Source organism: Aquarana catesbeiana, linkage group LG06, assembly GCF_042186555.1.
Source record: "Aquarana catesbeiana isolate 2022-GZ linkage group LG06, ASM4218655v1, whole genome shotgun sequence".
Taxonomy (NCBI): Eukaryota; Metazoa; Chordata; class Amphibia; order Anura; family Ranidae; genus Aquarana; species Aquarana catesbeiana.
In genome coordinates, this window is record NC_133329.1 from 388,000,384 (window position 1) to 388,019,363 (window position 18,980).

General features: G+C 39.8%; 1 protein-coding gene across 1 annotated transcript in view; it reads right to left on the bottom strand.

Annotated features, from left to right (window-relative positions):
- The window catches only part of ABCB6 (ATP binding cassette subfamily B member 6 (LAN blood group)), a 67,941-nt gene that overhangs the window by 28,835 nt on the left and 20,126 nt on the right, over nt 1-18,980 (bottom strand). Inside the window, exons 4-9 of the mRNA XM_073634310.1 lie at nt 16,816-16,999; nt 14,860-14,952; nt 14,567-14,759; nt 13,989-14,110; nt 9,385-9,494; nt 2,094-2,159 (exon numbers count right to left, since the gene is read on the bottom strand). Of these exons, the coding sequence (XP_073490411.1) occupies nt 2,094-2,159; nt 9,385-9,494; nt 13,989-14,110; nt 14,567-14,759; nt 14,860-14,952; nt 16,816-16,999 (768 nt within the window). The remainder of the gene's footprint in view (nt 1-2,093; nt 2,160-9,384; nt 9,495-13,988; nt 14,111-14,566; nt 14,760-14,859; nt 14,953-16,815; nt 17,000-18,980) is intronic.

Genomic DNA, 18,980 nt, shown 5'->3' on the forward strand with positions numbered 1-18,980 from the left:
TTCTGCAGATTTTTGTCTTCAGCTTTACCAAAACCATATAATATGAGGTCAAACCTTAAGAGTTTCAATTTGGATGCAATCAGGCAGGCCCTTGCACTACATGGTTTTGGTAAATCTAAAGACAAAAATCTGCAGAAAATCTAATAGTGTGTATGGGGCTTTAACTGCTTCAGCCCCGGAAGATTTTACCCCCTTCCTGACCAAAGCACTGCGTCGCTTTAACTGACAATTGCGCGGTCGTGCGACGTGGCACCCAAACAACATTGACGTCCTTTTATTCCCACAAATAGAGCTTTCTTTTGGTGGTATTTGATCGCCTTTGCGATTTTTATGTTTTGCGCAGTAAACAAAAAAAGAGCGACAATTTTGAAAAAAAAAAATCAATATTTTTTACTTTTTGTTATAATAAATATCCCCCAAAAATATAGAAAAAAAAAAAAAACAAAAAACACATTTTTTCCTCAGTTTAGGCCGATATGCATTCTTCTACATATTTTTGTTAAAAAAAAAAAAAAAAAAAAATCGCAATAAGTGTATATTGATTGGTTTGACCAAAAGTTATCGTGTCTACAAAATAGGGGATCGTTTTATGGCATTTTTATTATTATTTTTTTTTTATTAGTCATGGCGGCGATCTGCGATTTTTATCGTGACTGAGACATTATGGTGGACACATCGGACACTTTTGACACTATTTTGGGACGATTGACAATTACACAGCGATCAGTGCTATAAAAATGCACCGATTACTGTGTAAATGACACTGGCATTGAAGGGGTTAAACACTAGGGGGCGATCAAGGGGTTAAGTGTGTCCTAGGGAGCGATTCTAAATGTGGGGGGGATGGGCTACAACTCACGTGCCAGCGATCACTGCTCCCGATAGCAGGGAGCAGCGATCTCTGTCATGTCACAAGGCAAAACGGGGAAATGCCTTGTTTACATAGACATCTCCCCGTTCTGCGGCTCTGTGACACGATCACCGTGAGACCGACGAACATAGAGTCCACGGGTCCCGCGGGCACGGTCAAGCTGTACGCGGCGCGCGCACCCGCTAACTCCGCCAATTAAAGGGGACATACAGGTATGCCTATTTGCCCACTGCTGCCATTGCGCCGATGTATATCGGTGTGCAGCAGTCGGCAAGTGGTTAAGCTGACAATGACAGTCAGCGTTGGCAAGTGAGGGACCCCGTCTGTACAGACTGCCCCCTCACTATGTATACTGCTCTTCTCCTGTCCTACCCCTTTCCTTACACACACACTGACCCCCCCCCCATCCCCATCCCCCCACCCACACACACAGTGACTGGTTGCCCCTAACAATCAATGCAAAAACAGATGAAAAACTGACCATTTCTTAGTTTACATCCGATTTTTGTCCGATCCATTTTTTTGACGGATAAAAAAAATAGGACTATTAGCTATTTAAAAACAAAAAACAAAAAAAAAAAAAAAAAAAAAAATAATGTTGATGGAAGCAAATGAAAATAGATGATCGTTAGTTGTTTTTACATAGACATGCATTGATGTCCGTTTTTCATTCGTCCACGGATGTATGTAAAAAACGGACGAACGGTCCGTATATGTGAAAGGGGCCTAAAACTAAAATGGCATTTTAGTCAAAAAAAGACTATGACTAAAACTAAACCGAAATTTGACGTCAAAATGAACACTGGTTATATATCACAACAGCTAAATCTGTGTCTGTGGTGAGTGTTCAAACCTTAATATCAGAAATAACATGTTATTAGATTTTTTTACTCCGGGAGTATATAATGAGTTTAGCAATTCTAGAGAAATGCTTAAATAATGCATTACAATTTAACTAAACTTATAGGATTTTTAGTAGACGAAAAATATACCGGAGATTTTAGTCGACTAAAATACACCTAAAACGAAAAAAAAACAAACATTCAGATGGCTAAAATACGACTAAATTTGAAATGGCATTTTAGTCAAAAGACTAGGACTAAAAGTAAAATCGAAATTCGACATCCAAATGAACACTGGTGTGCACGAGGCCCTAATCTTATTTGGACAGAATCCGAACCAAAAGTAAACTAATCCTGGAACACGGTGTCTATCCACTGACCTGGTACTTCAGTATGGCATCATTGAATCTGTTCACCTCATAGTCTTCAGCATTATAATATTTCACCTGAAATGCGACAGACAGAAACACGTTAGCATTAAGGGCTCATTCCCATAGGGGCTCAGCCCCGCAGGCGCTTATTTACTTTTCTGTGCGATCGCTGAGCTGCATTGCAGCGATCTCATACAAGTAAATGGGAGCACATCGTTTGTGCGGACTCTCCCTGTACAGCCAAGTATGACAAGTATGCAGGGATGGGAGCTCTGTGCATCTCGGTTTGTGCTCCCGTCTCTGAACACTTGCAGAGGATTTCCCTTTCCTTATGCGATTCTAAGCTAGTGAAGTGCTCAGGCGAGATAAAGACAAACATTGTACCATTTTGTTCTTTTAGATCAAAGGGATGAACTTTGGTCTGTAAATGAGGTCAGTTTAACCACTTAAAAATGGACCTTCCGTCAATTTTTCATCTTTCCATTTATTAAATCTTCTGGCCTTGTTGTTGTTTGAACTTTGGATAGTAAAACATTTTTTTTTATGCCAGTAAATGCCTAATACAGCCCACTTCCTGTTTCTTGTCTGGTCATTAGCCTAGGCTTATCACATCATGCACAGCTCTCTCTCACTATTGTGAGAGTTTGCCAGGAAGGGAGGGGGGCTGAGTCATAAGAGGGCCAATGAGAGCTGCAGGCGTGCCTCTGTGTGTCTGTGTAAATCCAGGAAGTGAACAGGCAGCAGCTTCAGCTGCCCACACTTACAATGGCTGCAGCCAGACTCAGTGGATGGAGATTTCTGCAGCATATTTGGCAAGTACAGAATCACAGTATATATAAAATAATATGCAAAGTGGTTGGAGGGAAGCTTCAGAATGGCAAAGATGTTTTTTTTCACACAATCAAATTATGTGAGCAGAGTGCAGTTCCTCCTTAAAGACCAGGCCCTTTTCTGACATTTGTTGCTTGCAAGTTAAAATCTGTATTTGCTAGAAAATTACTTAGAACCTCCAAACACACACACACACACACATTATATATATATATATATATATATATATATATATATATATATATATATATATATATATATTATACATATATACACACACGCACTTTTTTTTTTTTTTAGCAGAGACCCTAAAGAATAAAATGGTGGTTGTTGCAATATTTTATGTCACACTAAATGTGTGCAGCGGTCCTTTAAACGCAATATTTTTGGAAAAAATACACTTTAATGAATTTAACAAAAAACAAAACAGTAAAGTTAGCCCAATTTTTTTGCGTAATGTGAAAGATGATGTTACGCCGCGAGAATCGTGATCTTTATTCTAAGCAAAAAAATCATGATTCTTATTTTAGCCAGAACCGTGCAGCTCTACTTTGCACGGGAGAGGAGGATTGTGAAGACTAGACAAATCGTGAGAGATGCAATTGAAAAAATAAGCTCTGCAGACCTTTATTTAATCTATAAAAAGGCAAAAGTTTTTTTTAATTTAATTTTTGGATAGAGTGGAGATGGATTAGAACCCCGGTCAGGTTTTTTATTGCTGTCTGTGATCTCATTAGGGAGATTCACCCTTCTTATTTGTCCTGTTTACAATTTTCATTGAAAGTGAAAGAAAATCCAAAAATTTTTGGCATGTCACCAAAACAGAAAAAGAGAGGAGATATCTTCCAATGGGGACACTAGTTCTGGTGACAACCCAGGATTCCCTCACTTTGCAGGGATTTCCTCTCACTTCCTGTTTTAGCTATAGGACAGGAAGTGAAGGGAAACCTCCCCAATGGGATACAGATGGCAGACAAAAAAAAAAAAAACATACTGATGGATTATAACCCTTATGTGAGAAAAAACGATTTGACTTCTACTTTAATAATAAGGTCAATATTCTCTGACGAGTTACTCCTGAGAACATTGGTTGTGGGAGTGCAGCTTCTGAGGTTTATACACAGCGCTAACGAGGCACACAATTGTTGTCAGAGTGATTTTATTTTCTTGGATATTTATTTGATAATTGCAACATGGTTACCATAGAAAACAGGTTATATGGTTAATGAGACACTCGTTTCTTTGTATAGAATTATATTTTGTGGTTGTATTTCTGGTCATTTCCCAAGGCATGTCGTAATCTGACTGGTAAAACCGCACAGGTAGTTCTTGGCAACCGATACATTGGATACATTGGGACTTGCTTCCAAAGACAACGGAAAAAGTAAATGAGCTTTTCCACCAGAGACAACCAATCAACAGCATTGATAGGTTATCAAGTAGCAGGTATTGATCTACAAGTAACTTTATATTAGCTTTAACTTATCAATTATATTTAGATATTTTCATATATTTTATATATATATTTATTTTATATATATATATATATATATATATATATATATATATATATATATATATTTTTTTTTTTTATACACATACACACATATACACTCAGTGGCCACTTTATTAGGTACACCTGTTCAATTGCCTGGTAACACAAACTGGTAATCAGCCAATCACATGGCAGCAACTCAATGCATCTAGACATATAGACGTGGTGAAGACAACTGTCTGAAGTTCAAACCAAGCATTATAATGGGGAAGAAAGGGGATTTAAGTGACTTTGAACATGGCATGGTTGTTGGTGCCAGGCGGGCTGGTCTGAGTGTTTCAAAAACTGCTGATCTACTGGGATTTTCACACACAACCATCTCTCGGGTTTACAGAGAATGGCCCAAAAAAGAGAAAATATCCAGTGAGCGGCAGCTGTGTGGAGGAAAATGCCTTGTTGATGTCAGAGGTCAGAAGAGAATGGGTAGATGGTTCCAGATGATAGAAAGGCAACAGTAACTCAAATAACCACGCGTTACATCCAAGGTATGCAGAATACCATCTCTGAACGCACAATACAAGAACAGGGAACTGAGGCTACAAATCGCGCAGGCTCACCAAAATTGGACAATAGAAGATTTGAAAAACATTGCCTGGTCTGATGAGTCTCCATTTCAGCTCCAACATTCAGATGGTCAGGACATAATTTGGAGTAAACATGAAAGCATGGATCCATCCTGCCTGGTATCACCGGTTCAGGCTGGTGGTGGGGGTGTAATGGTGTGGGGGATATTTTCTTGGCACACTTTGGGCCCCTTAGTACCAATAGAGCATCGTTTAAACCCCACGGCCTACCTGAGTATTGTTGATGACCATGTCCATCCCTTTATGACTACAGTGTCCCCATCTTCTGATGGCTCCTTCCAGCAGGATAATGCTCCATGTCACAAAGCTCCAATCATCTCACCACTGGACAATGAGGTCACTATACTCCAATGGTCTCCACACTCACCACATCTCATCCAATAGAGGACCTTTGGGCAGCCGACAAACCTGCAGCAACTGCGTGATGCCATCATGTCACTATGGAGCAAAATCTGAGGAATGTTTCCAACACCTTGTTAAATCTATGCCACGAAGAATGAAAGCAGTTCTGAAGACAAAAGGGGGTCCAACCCGGTACTAGCAAGGTGTACCTAATAAAGTGTCCGGTCAATTTATATATGTCATGGTAGACAATAATCATACTCATGACTCCTGTTGCAGCTGTGAGCTAGGTACTGGCTTTAAGAGCCGGCGAAGGGCTTGCAGATAAAAGTAAATCAGGCAGCTGTAGAGCGGCCCGATCACTTTTATGGGGCTCTCAAAGAGCAGAACCCGCAGTGGTTCCTGGGCTCTCCCGTTCCCCCGGGTAGCCAGGGACCATATTAAACAGGTTGTCCTGTGAGAGTAGGAGGAACTTGGGAACATCCATTCATCAATCCCTCCTACAACTAATGATCCCGTAAGTGATATATATTACATCACTTCCGGGGACACAGCTGTCATTTCTACCCTAATGTAGCTGAGGATGCGGCTATCCAAAGATCAAATGTTTAAAACGAGGAGGCCCCTCAATAAGACATCAGCCCCTGGAAACAGAAGGACGTCATTTCCAGGTACGTCTGGTTAGAAGTTGAGGACTCCCCTGAACTGGAAGGATGATATATTTATATTTCTAGTTTATCATTTTTTTAATGATATGTATAATCCAAACTAATATATTTCTTTTATTATTATACTTTGTACGAGTTGTTGAAATATTGCAACACACCCAACTATCTGCAAGGTTACACAGAGTAATACACAAATAATATCAAGTAATAAAGATTAACTCTTTATTACACATTTTTATGCACACCCTGCATAGAACAGGGATCCGATCCTAATTGAAAAAGAATATTCACAACCAAAGTAAAACACACAAACTACATATACAGTGGGGCAAAAAAGTATTTAGTCAGCCACCAATTGTGCAAGTTCTCCCACTTAAAAAGATGAGAGAGGCCTGTAATTGTCATCATAGGTATACCTCAACTATGAGAGACAAAATGTGGAAACAAATCCAGACAATCACATTGTCTGATTTTTGAAAGAATTTATTTGCAAATTATGGTGGAAAATAAGTATTTGGTCACCTACAAACAAGCAAGATTTCTGGCTCTCTCAGACCTGTATCTTCTTCTTTAAAGAGGCTCCTCTGTCCTCCACTCATTACCTGTATTAATGGCACCTGTATGAACTTGTTATCAGTATAAAAGACACCTGTCCACAACCTCAAACAGTCACACTCCAAACTCCACTATGGTGAAGACCAAAGAGCTGTTGAAGGACACCAGAAACAAAAATTGTAGACCTGCACCAGGCTGGGAAGACTGAATCTGCAATAGGCAAGCAGCTTGGTGTGAAGAAATCAACTGTGGGAGCAATAATTAGAAAATGGAAGACATACAAGACCACTGATAATCTCCCTCGATCTGGGGCTCCACGCAAGATCTCACCCTGTGGGGTCAAAATGATCACAAGAACGGTGAGAAAAAAATCCCAGAACCACACAGGGGGACCTAGTGAATGACCTGCAGAGGGCTGGGACCAACGTAACAAAGGCTACCATCAGTAACACACTACGCCGCCAGGGACTCAGATCCTGCAGTGCCAGACATGTCCCCCTGCTTAAGCCAGTACATGTCCGGGCCCGTCTGAGGTATGCTAGAGAGCATTTGGATGATCCAAAAGAGGATTGGGAGAATGTCACATGGTCAGATGAAACCAAAGTAGAACTGTTTGGTAGAAACAGAAATCGTCGTGTTTGGAGGAGAGAGAATGCTGAGTTACTAATAGAAAATATGCGCTGCGCTGCAATGAAAACAATGTTCTAAATAATGAGACGTGTAAAATAGCTAAAAATATTGCAGTAGCAAATCTTACAAAATAAAAAAAACAAATAGATTCATGTACATCTAGCGTATAAAAGTGCAATGTGCATATAGATAATTGATATATATAATGATAATAGTAAATATAAAAAAAAACAATAATCTATGTTGCAAATGGTGAAGTGCATAAACAAATGCAAAGTGTGCTTAGTGCTCCGTAGTAGACATCACAGATGTCCTAGTACATAAATCGCAAAATGATGGGGGAAAAAGTCTCATAAACTGTAGCAAAACTGTGCGTGTAGATGGTGTCCATATGTGATGTCATCTGTCATGCTCATACATCCTAGGTGCTGCAAACCATGCTCTGGTGCACTCCAGTGGCCCCCCTAGGTTAATCTGCTCACCTCAGAGCGTGTGACCCAGCACCTAGGATGTATGAGCATGACGGATGACATCACATATGGACACCATCTACACGCACAGTTTTGCTACAGTTTATGAGACTTTTTCCCCCATCATTTTGCGATTATGTACTAGGACATCGGTGATGTCTACTACGGAGCACTAAGCACTTTTTGCCTTTGTTTATGCACTTCACCATTTGCAATATAAATTATTGTTTTTCTATATCTACTATTATCATTGTATATCATTTATCTATATGCACATTGCACTTATATACGCTAGATTTACATGAATCTATTTGTTTTTTTATTTTGTAAGATTTGCTACTGCAATATTTTTAGCTATTTTACACATCTCATTATTTAGAAGATTGGGTTCACTCCAGCGCAGCGCATATTTTCCATTAGTATAGCTTGCACGGTATATGAAACGTGATCTGCGCTCGCAGCTGGAGACTAGTACACGTTTGGCACAGGACTGTTGTGGCTCACAAGATTATCTTTATTTTTGAGAATACTGAGTTGCAACCAAAGAACACCATACCTACTGTGAAGCATGGGGGTGGCAACATGATGCTTTGGGGCTGTTTCTCTGCAAAGAGAACAGGACGACTGATCCGTGTACATGAAAGAATGAATGGGGCCATGTATCGTGAGATTTTGAGTGCAAACCTCCTCCCATCAGCAAGGGCATTGAAGATGAAATGTGGCTGGGTCTTTCAGCATGACAATGATCCCAAACACACCGCCCGGGCAACGAAGGAGTGGCTTCGTAAGAAGCATTTCAAGGTCCTGGAGTGGCCTAGCCAGTCTCCAGATCTCAACCCCATAGCAAACCTTTGGAGGGAGTTGAAATTCTGTGTTGCCCAGCGACAGCCCCAAAACATCACTGCTCTAGAGGAGATCTGCATGGAGGAATGGGCCAACATACCAGCAACAATGTGTGACAACCTTGTGAAGACTTACAGAAAATGTTTGACCTCTGTCATTGCCAACAAAGGATATATAACAAAGTATTGAGATGAACTTTTGATATTGACTAAATACTTATTTTCCACCATAATTTGCAAATAAATTCTTTCAAAAATCAGACAATGTGATTGTCTGGATTTGTTTCCACATTTTGTCTCTCATAGTTGAGGTATACCTATGATGACAATTACAGGCCTCTCTCATCTTTTTTAAGTGGGAGAACTTGCACAATTGGTGGCTGACTAAATACTTTTTTGCCCCACTGTATAAATATAATTTATGGGTTATACTACCACTATTAAATTATTGTTCTTATCTTACTAATCATGGTCCTATTGTATCTTAATAAACAGATTAATATTTTTTCTATTGATAGTTGGTTGTCCCTGAGACTGTGTATTTTATACATGTGTAGGTGTATTTAAGATCCTATCCAGGGGTTACATTACCACTATCATTCGTTGATCTTATCTTGCTGATTATGGTCCTATTGTACTTATATAAGCAGTTATACTATTGATAGCTGGTTGTCCCTGAGACTGCATGCTTCATACAAAGTCCCATCTGTTCCAACTGTCCTCCGTTTTTCCCCGTCACTCCCACACAAACCATATAAATGTCACACATCAGGGCCCATCAGTTTACAAAACAGAAAAAAAAAAGAAAAAAAAAAAAAGTCACCGTTTCAAAGTTCAGCAGAGAGTCTACGGCCCGGGATTTGGCTTCATTGTCTCTGGTGTTCATATCCCGGCGGTATTTCGTTCTCCATTCGGTGATGATGATAGTGAGAGCTGCGAATCAGAAATAAGATTGTTAGAGGACTTTCACCCGGACAGCAGATGACGCGCCAATCAGAAGGAGGACCTGACAGAATCTGAGCTGAGAGTTTATGGCTGAATTTACTAAGACCCCTTTCACACTGGGGCGGTTTGCAAGCGCTATTGCGCTAAAAATACCGCCTGCAAACCGACCCGAAACAGCCGCTGCTGTGTCCCCAGCGTGAAAGCCCTGAGGGCTTTCACACTGGAGCGATGCGCTGCTATACCGTCTGCAGTGGCGCTTTGCGGTGGTTTTTAACCCTTTGTCGGCCGCTAGCGGAGGGGGTAAAACGGCCCCCCTGCTAACGGCCGAATACCGCCGCTGAAACGATGGTAAAGTGCCGCTAATAATAGCGGCGCTTTACTGCCAATGCACCTCCCGCCCCAGTGTGAAAGGGGCCTAAAGACGTTGAGAATATTCACAAAAAAAAAAAAAAAAAAAAATAATAATATATACATATATATAAGCAAGGAAGAAGACAAATGGCTAACCTATGTTGAGAACAGTGCCACATCCAGTATTCAAGGCAGAGACAAGAAGGGTTCCCCTAAGTGGACTTTTAAGACACTCAGTTATATCGTATGTGAAAAGTGTAGCAAAATATACAAAATAATATAATAGTAAACAAATTTTATTTATGGATAAACAACATTAAAAAATGATAACGAAACATTGATTTATCTAAACAATACGTTTCTATCACTAGGTGTGGGGAGGTTTTTTCATGCATATACTCTGTATGGTGATAGAAACGTATTGTTTAGATGAATCAATGTTTCGTTATCATTTTTTAATGTTGTTTATCCATAAATAAAATTTGTTTACTATTATATTATTTTGTATATTTTGCTACACTTTTCACATACGATATAACTGAGTGCCTTAAAAGTCCACTTAGGGGAACCCTTCTTGCCTCTGACTATATATGTATAAGCATTCATTTAATTTATACAATCGTGTGAAAAGCGAACAACTTGATCACTTTGAATACTTAAAAGTGGCTGTAAACCTCAGACATGAAATATGAACAAAGCATGTCCCCCTTAAAATTAGAAGAAAAGCGGTTTAACCTTAAACTACGTAGAGGGTTCTTTACTGTAAGAGCGGTAAGGATGTGGAATTCCCTTCCACAGGCGGTGGCCTCGGTGAGGAGCATTGATAGTTTAAAAAAACTATTAGATAAGATTGTAAGCTCTAACGAGCAGGGCCCTCTGATTCCTCCTGTATTGAATTGTATTGTACTTGTACTGTCTGCCCTAATGTTGTAAAGCACTGCGTAAACTGTCGGCGCTATATAAATCCTGTATAATAATAATAATCATAATAATAATAGATAAGCACCTGAATGACCACATCATACAGGGATATACAATGTAATACTGACATATAATCACACACATAGGTTGGCCTTGATGGACTTGTGTCTTTTTTCAACCTCACCTACTATGTACCAACAAAAGCTGCAATTGTGGAAGGAAAACATTTTTACAGAAGTCTTGGGTGGCAGAAAACAGACACATTCCTCTATTGGGAACAGTCATGATGAGAAAGCAGAATATCAAATTACTAAGAAAACTGCTGTAGCTTCAATGACTCAAAAAAGGGGTTGATTTACTGTCTTTTTTTCAACCTCACCTACTATGCAACTATATACCTGTGGGCAGCTGAAGCTGCTTCCTGTTCACTTCCTGGATTTACAGAGGCACACCTCCAGCTCTGCAGCACTCATTGGTCCTCTTATGACTCACCCCCCCCCCTCCCTTCCTGGCAAACTCTCACCAGAGTTAGAGAGAGCTGTGCATGATGTCATAAGCCTAGGCTAATGACCAGACAAGAAACATGAAGTGGGCTGTATAAGGGATTTACTGGCAGAAAAAAAATGTTTTACTATCCAAAGTTAAAACAACAACAAGGCCAGAAGATTTAATAGAAGGAAAGATGAAAAAAAAAATGACTGAAGTTCCGCTTTAGACCCCTTTCACACTGGAGGCGTTTTTTCAGGCGCTTTAGAGCAAAAAATAGCACCTGAAAAAAAGCCTCGCCTGCAATCCCAGTGTGAAAGCCAGAGTGCTTTCACACCGGGGCGCTGCGCCGGCAGGACGCCAAAAAAAAGTCCTGCAAGCCGCTTTTTTTTTTTTTTTAATAGCAGAAAGTATTTTTTGCTTTCTGCTATAAAACATATGCAATCAAAAAAAAAAAAAAAAAAATGTAAAAAAAGCTAAAATTTCTTCATCAATTCAGGCCAATATGTATACTACTACATGTTTTTGGTAAAAAAAAATCCCAATAAAGCGTATACTGACTGGTTTGTGCAAAAGTTATAGCATCTACAAACTGTGGGATATTTTTATGGAATTTTTATTAAATTTATTTACTAGTAATTAGGGCTGGGAGATTTTCCCAAAAAAAAAAAAATCTGCGATTTTCTTAAAAAAAAAAAAAAAAAAAAAAAAACTTGATTCACGATTCAAATTGAGTTTTCTTTTTTTTTTGGACACCGCGCCGGTCCTGAGGAGCTGCGGGCAGAAGTTTTTAGGTGAGCCCGCAGCTTCGGCCTAGTCCGCGGCATCCTGTCTCCCGGACTAGGCCGAAGCTGCGCACTAGGCCAAAGCCGCGGCTTCGCCTAAAATCTCCTGCCCGCAGCTCCTCAGGACTGACGCGGTGAAAAAAAAAAAAAAAAAATCTAAAAAAAAAAAAAAAAATCTAAAAAAAAAAAATCTATTTGCTTAAATTTTGAGTTGATTTGACCTCTCAACTCTCGATTCAAGATTTATATCGATTTTTTCCCCAGCTCTACTAGTAATGTCAGTTATCAGTGGCCTTACAGCAGGACTGTGATATTGTGGCAGACAAATCGTACACTAACTGACACTTTTTCTGGACCAGTGCTAAAAAATATGCACGGTCACTGTACTAATGACACTGGCTGGAAAGGGGTTAGCAACAGGGGCGATCAAAGGGTTAGCTGTGCCTAGCCAGTGTTTGTGCACTGTGGGGGGGAGGTGCTTTTTACTAGGCGAAGGCATTGCTTTGCAGGAACATAGGATCAATGCCTTCCCTACTGACAGAACAGCGATCTGCTTATGTAAACAATGCAGATCGCCGTTCTGCCTCTGTGCTGAATGATCAGGGGGTGCTGGCGGACATAGAGTCTGCAGCACCCGCAGATCAGCTCCCGCTGTGTATAAATTAAATTAAAAATTTAAAATTGGATGCCTCTGGTGGACTTGCATTGATTTGCGTAAAAAAAAAAAAAAAAAAAAAAAAAAAGAAATGAAATCTTGGCTTTTTCAGTGAGGACTGAAAAGGTAGGTACTCAGTTTTACACGGTTACTGCTGAAAAGTATGCTGTGACCCAACCATTGTGACCCAATATGATATGCTGTCTTACAGCACCTTTTTAAAAAGGAACTTTAGCTTACACCCCTTTTTTTTTTTTTTTTTACTATACCCCTACTTACCTGGTGGTGTTGTAGGCACAGTATGAATACTTAACTCAGCCACCAGATCCAGCGCTGTCCCGCTGACAACCTTCTGTGACCAGACGCAGCTCGGTCCTGAGCCGCCATCCTAATCATGACATCGAGAGGCCCAACGGCTCTTCCGGATTCAGCGGATGATGATGTGTCATTAGGCCCGCCCCCTCCTACTAGCTGATTGGAAGACTCAAGGCCTTCTGGGATATGTGACATATCCCGGGTGGGCCAGCGAGTGCTATGCATGTCATTAGTCTAGGGCGAATGACGTGCATGGAGGGGAGGAGTAGCACTTTTATGAAAAAAGGAAAAAAAAAAAAGGAATGAACAAAAGAAAAAAACAAACAAAATAAATAAATGGTAGCGAAAAAAAAAAAAAAAAAAGTAATAAAAAAAAGAAAAGAAAAAAAGGTAACGAAAAAAAGAAAAAAAACTAAATAAATAAATAAATGGTAACGAAAAAAAAAAAAAAAAAAAAAAAGGTAATGAAAAAAAGAAAAAGAAAAAAATAAATAAATAAATAAAATGGTAATGAAAAAAAAAAAAGGTAACAAAAAAAAAAGAAAAACTAAATAAATAAATGGTAATGAAAAAAAAGAAAAAACAAAATAAATGGTAATGGAAAAAATAAAAAAGGTAATGAAAAAAAAGAAAAGAAAACAAAAAAAGGTAACGAAAAAAAGAAAAACAAAATAAATAAATAAATAAATAAATAAATGGTAACGAAAAAAAAAAAAAAAGGTAATGAAAAAAATAAAAGCAAATAAATAAATAAATAAATAAATGGTAACGAAAAAAAAACAAAACAAAAAAAAAAGCAAAACACTGCCCTATTTGTGTAGAGTTGGGGAGGAGAGGGGTCGAGAGGGAGGAACTTTACAAGGAGGGTGAAGGTCAGCTTTAAACATTTTATTTCATTATAGTATATTACAACATAGCCAACAGCGGCCTTTACAAATAAAACATCCTGCACCTTCTCTTAGTACTTACTGAGATATAAAGTCATACAGACGAAAATGATCAACCCAAACCAGGCATTGAACGAAGACGTGAAATAGATGATCCCAATGATAATATCGGCAATGGTTGGAAGTATACTGAACACTATATAACTGTAAGAGAAAAACAGATTGATCAATGCCAAGCAGTGCCAGTAATATGAACATTGCATCATCAAAGAGAACCTTTAGCCATCTCCCTCTCACCCCCTTTGGAAAAGAGAAGTTTTTGCATTTTTGCTATTGACCTATTTATGCGGCAATAAAATTCTCATTATTTAAGATAAAGTATTTTTTTTTTCCCCAAAATAGTCTGTCTTTTTTTGTTTATAGTGCAAAAAACAAAAAACACAAACAAAACACACACAAAAAAACATAAAACAAAACAAAACAAAACAAACAAAAAAAAAAAAACGCAGAGGTGATCAAATACCACCAAAAGAAAGCTCTATATGTGGGAAAAAAAGGACGTCAATTTTGTTTAAGTCAAGTGGTTAAGTTGGTCACATTGGCATTCCTTTGAAAGGTACAATAATGACTCTCTTGTTGGCCTTGTAATGTCAGTCGTACCTCAGTAGACTATTGATGCTGCTGGTCCCTCTGTCCACACTACGCAACACCTCCCCCGTCTTGCGTCCAAGATGCCAGCGCAAGGACAGCGAGTGCAGGTGGCCGAACAGGCGGATCTGCACCTCGCGGTTTGTAAACTGCTGGACCCGGATCCATAGGAAGGTTCTTAAGTTACTTACAAACCCTGTTGCACCTGAAAAAGCACAAAACAAAGAAAAATCCCAACTTACAGCAAAACAGCCACATGGAGCAGACAGAACCCACTACAATGATGGCGTCCCTCGTGTACTCACCCGCTCCTCCTCCTTGCAGCAGCTTGAGCAGTACGTATACACAGACAGTGAGAGCCAACGTGTGCCACACAGATCCTTCCGTCAGCTGGTCCACTGTGATGGAGACAACACAGATAGTCACATGACAAACAAGTCCACATCTGATTGGCAGCAACATTTCCATTCGGTGTACCTCTAATGAAAGTGCCCGGTATTGAAGTGGTTAAACACAAAATAAAATCAAGCCAAACTCCAGCCAACACTTTATAATAGGTTACAGAAAACAGTCTTTTGTTCTTCGTTTTGGGATAAAGGTTTTCCGTGAATAAAAGCTGATCATTGTAAGCACCCCTGCCAGCGTTAAAGTGTTACTAAACCCAGGAGCCTGCATTCATTATATCTGCTCTCCCACAATACACAGAACATTGGCATGTAATTATTTTAAGAAATATAAACTGCTAAATACCTTTTCTCATCAGCAGTATATAGCAGTCTTGTGACTTCTATAAGTGTCTAGTTAAAGCTTGTAGGAGGAGTTTTCATTCTGCTTTGACTGTCCTATGAGGCTGGAGGACCCCTGACCCTCTGTCTGGACAAGGATCCAGGGACACTGGGAGTGATTGGAAGATAAACATAGGTACCTGCAGCCACCACAAGTTCCTTCTACTACACTGAAAATTTTTGAAACCTTTTGGGTTCAGTGAAATACACTTTAAAGTCCACAATGTTCCCAGTCACAAGGCTATAAAATGCTCCTGGTCATGAGGGTTTTGTTCCTCATCTGCCTTCCATCTGAGGAGTTATGGTTTCAAGTTGTTCTTTTCTTCATTTAACAAAATTAAAGTGTTACTAAACCCAGAAGGCTGGAGGACCCCTGACCCTCTGTCTGGACAGTGCTGATTGACCTGTGCTGATTACATGCACTCTCCCAAGAAAAAAGAAAAAAAAAAAACTCTCTAGAAATACACACCAAACTGAGCATGTGCAGACTGACTTCACACCACATGCAGTCCTGTGCGTTTTTCTTCTGCATCAAAAATGCATGGAAAGAAAGAAGGAAGAAGAAGAAAGAAGGAAGAAGAAGAAAGAAGAAAGAAGAAGAAGAAAGAAGGAAGAAGAAGAAAGAAGAAGGAAGAAGAAGAAAGAAGAAGAAGAAAGAAGAAGGAAGAAGGAAGAAGGAAGAAGGAAGAAGAAGGAAGAAGGAAGAAGAAGAAAGAAAGAAGGAAGAAGAAGGAAGAAAGAAGGAAGAAGAAGAAAGAAGGAAGAAGAAGGAAGAAGAAGGAAGAAGAAGGAAGAAGGAAGAAGGAAGGAGGAAGGAGAAAGAAGAAAGAAGGAAGAAGGGAGGAGGAGGAACACTGCACAGCAGTGCTTAAAAAACGCACATGCAGAAAAGCATCTGGAATGCATCCGGACTGCATTTCTATGGTGTGAACTGGTCCTTAGTGTGTCTTATCCAGAGATAAATTTGGGGACAGTGGAAGAAGGAGAGGATCAGAGAGGACAGGATCAAACAGCCTTTTTTTTTTTTTTTTTTTTTTTTTTTTTTTTTTTTTTACACAGTGCAGAGGATTAACCCCTTAGGTTCCACAGTGAGTATAACAAGCATGCTTTACTGCATATACAGACTGATTTTACTGTTGTGGTTTGTCCCATCTATGCAAACTGATACATTCTGCTGGAGAGCTTGAGCTTGTGAAAAACAACAGACGTGCTGGCTGGATTATGCAGCCATCGCATCTAAGAATCAGTAAGCTGCAATATAAGAAATGTTTGCTTTTCGGTTTAATACAACTTTAAACACAATTCAATAAAACTGACCAAAACACTGTAATCTGTACAGGTAGATTTTATTTTTGTCATGTAAAATGTATAAATCTGCTGATAAAATCCGATTTTACAAAAAACTGAACAAAACCAAAAATACTTTTTCACTTTTCTAGGAAACAAGAGTAAGTACGGCTTGCAGCCCAGTCTCACCTATTTTCTTGTAATAGATGGGGACGAAGACATTGATGGCTCGCTCCAGACCCATCAGCCCCATGCAGAGGACCACCAGAAGCTGCAGTAGTACATTTTTCCGCGGCCACAAATACGGAACGAGGAGGCGCACCTTCTTCCAGAAACCCTGCCATGTTGACTGGTTCTCATTCCTCAAAAGAGGCTAAGAGGATAGAAAAAGGGGAATAAAACCATGAGCAGTCTATCTATGGCAGGTGATGGCAAATCCAGCATGGAGAACATGAAAATAAAATGTGTATTCTTAGCCGCTCTGCTGAAAAGAAAACCCCGCCATCTTCCCTACGCCTGCTTTGTTTGGATTGCACCATGCACAGTTTAAAGTGGTTCTAAAGCAGTGTTAATTTTCTCGACGAAAACGACTAAAACATTTTAGTCGACTAAATGAATATTATTTTAGCCGACTAAAATAGGACTAAAACTAAAACAACTGAAATGACTAAAATACGACTAAAACTAAAATGCCCTTTTAGTCAAAAGACTAAGACTAAAAGTAAATTGAAATTTGATTTCAAAATTAACATTGGTCTGTAGTGCATGTTCATACCTCAGTGTAATAATAAATAACATATTAGATTTTTCACTCCAGCCGTATATAATGAGTTTGTATTGTAGAGAATTGTTAACTAATGCATTACAATTGAATTACACCCATTAGATTTTAGACGACTAAAATGTACTGGAGATTTAGTTGAATAAATACGACTAAAACTAAAACAATTGCAGAAGACTAAAATGGGACTAAAACTAAAAATGCCATTTTAGTCCTAAGAATAAGACTAAAACTAAACTGAAATTTGCTGCCAAAAGTAACACTGTTCTAAAGGCAGAAGTTTGTTTTATCCTAATGCATTCTATGCATCAAGATAAAAAGCCTTCTGTGTGCAGCACAGCAGCTCCCCTCAGCCCCCCCCCCCCCCCCTCTAATACTTACCCAAGCCGCCCCCTCTTGATCCAGTTATGTTGCATGACAGCATTGGCTGTCCGGGACTCTCCCTTCTCATTGGCTTAGACAGCAGCGGGCGCCATTTGCGCCCGCTGCTGTCAATCAAAGTCAGTGAGGAAAGAGAGGGGGAGGGCTGCAGCTCTGGGTCTGAATGGACACACGGAGCTGTGACTCGGCTCAGGTGCCCCCATGGAAAAATGCTTCCTGTGGGGGCACTCGGCAGGAGGGAGGGGCCAAGAGCGCCGCCGAGGGACCTGAGAAGAGGAAGATCTGGGCTGCTCTGTATAAATCTACTGCACAGAGGAGGCAAGTATAAAAAAATTTATTCTTTGCTTTAAAAAAATAACAAACAAGACTTTAATATCAAAAAATCAGTGACAGAGACTCTGAAGGACTAATCCAAAAACAAAAATGATATTGCAGTTTATCCATACAGTGGAACCTTGGATTACGAGCATAATCCGTTCCAGGAGAATGCTCGTAATCCAAAGTACTCGCATATCAAAGCGAGTTTCCCCATTGAAGTCAATGGAAACAAAAATAATTTATTCCGCATTGACTTCAATGGCATGCAATACCGCATGTGGCCAGAGGTGGGGGGGGGGGCGCCGGAGAGCCACAGAAACAGCCGGAAAAGCCCGAGGACACCTCGGCTGACCTCGGAAAACCTTGGCAAACCTCGGAAAGACTCCATTCCTGAGGTTTGCCGAGGTCAGCCGAGCTGTCCTCGGGCCTTTCCGTGCATTTCCAAACTGCACCGATCGGCTGTGATCGGCGCCGCTCAGCGCCGGCACCCCCCCACCTCAGGCCAAACGTGGTACTGCACACACTTTGGCCTGAATCGTGCTCATTTTGCGAGACAACACCCACAAACCGAGTTACGAATTTTAAAAATACAGTGCTTGTATTGCGAAACGCTCGTTAACCGCGTTACTCGCAATCTGAGGTTCCACTGTACTTAGATGTGGTGGCTGCATTTGTTTTCTTTTTATGTTCCCCTCCCCCCTCTATTTTCACCTGGTGATCTGGCCAGTAAGTCTGTTATTTTTAACCACTTAAGGACCGAGCCTCTTTCTGAGATTTGTTGTTTACAAGTTAAAACCAGTTTGATTTTTTTTTTGCTAGAAAATTACTTAGGACCCCCAAACATTATATATTTTTTTTCTAACACCCTAGAGAA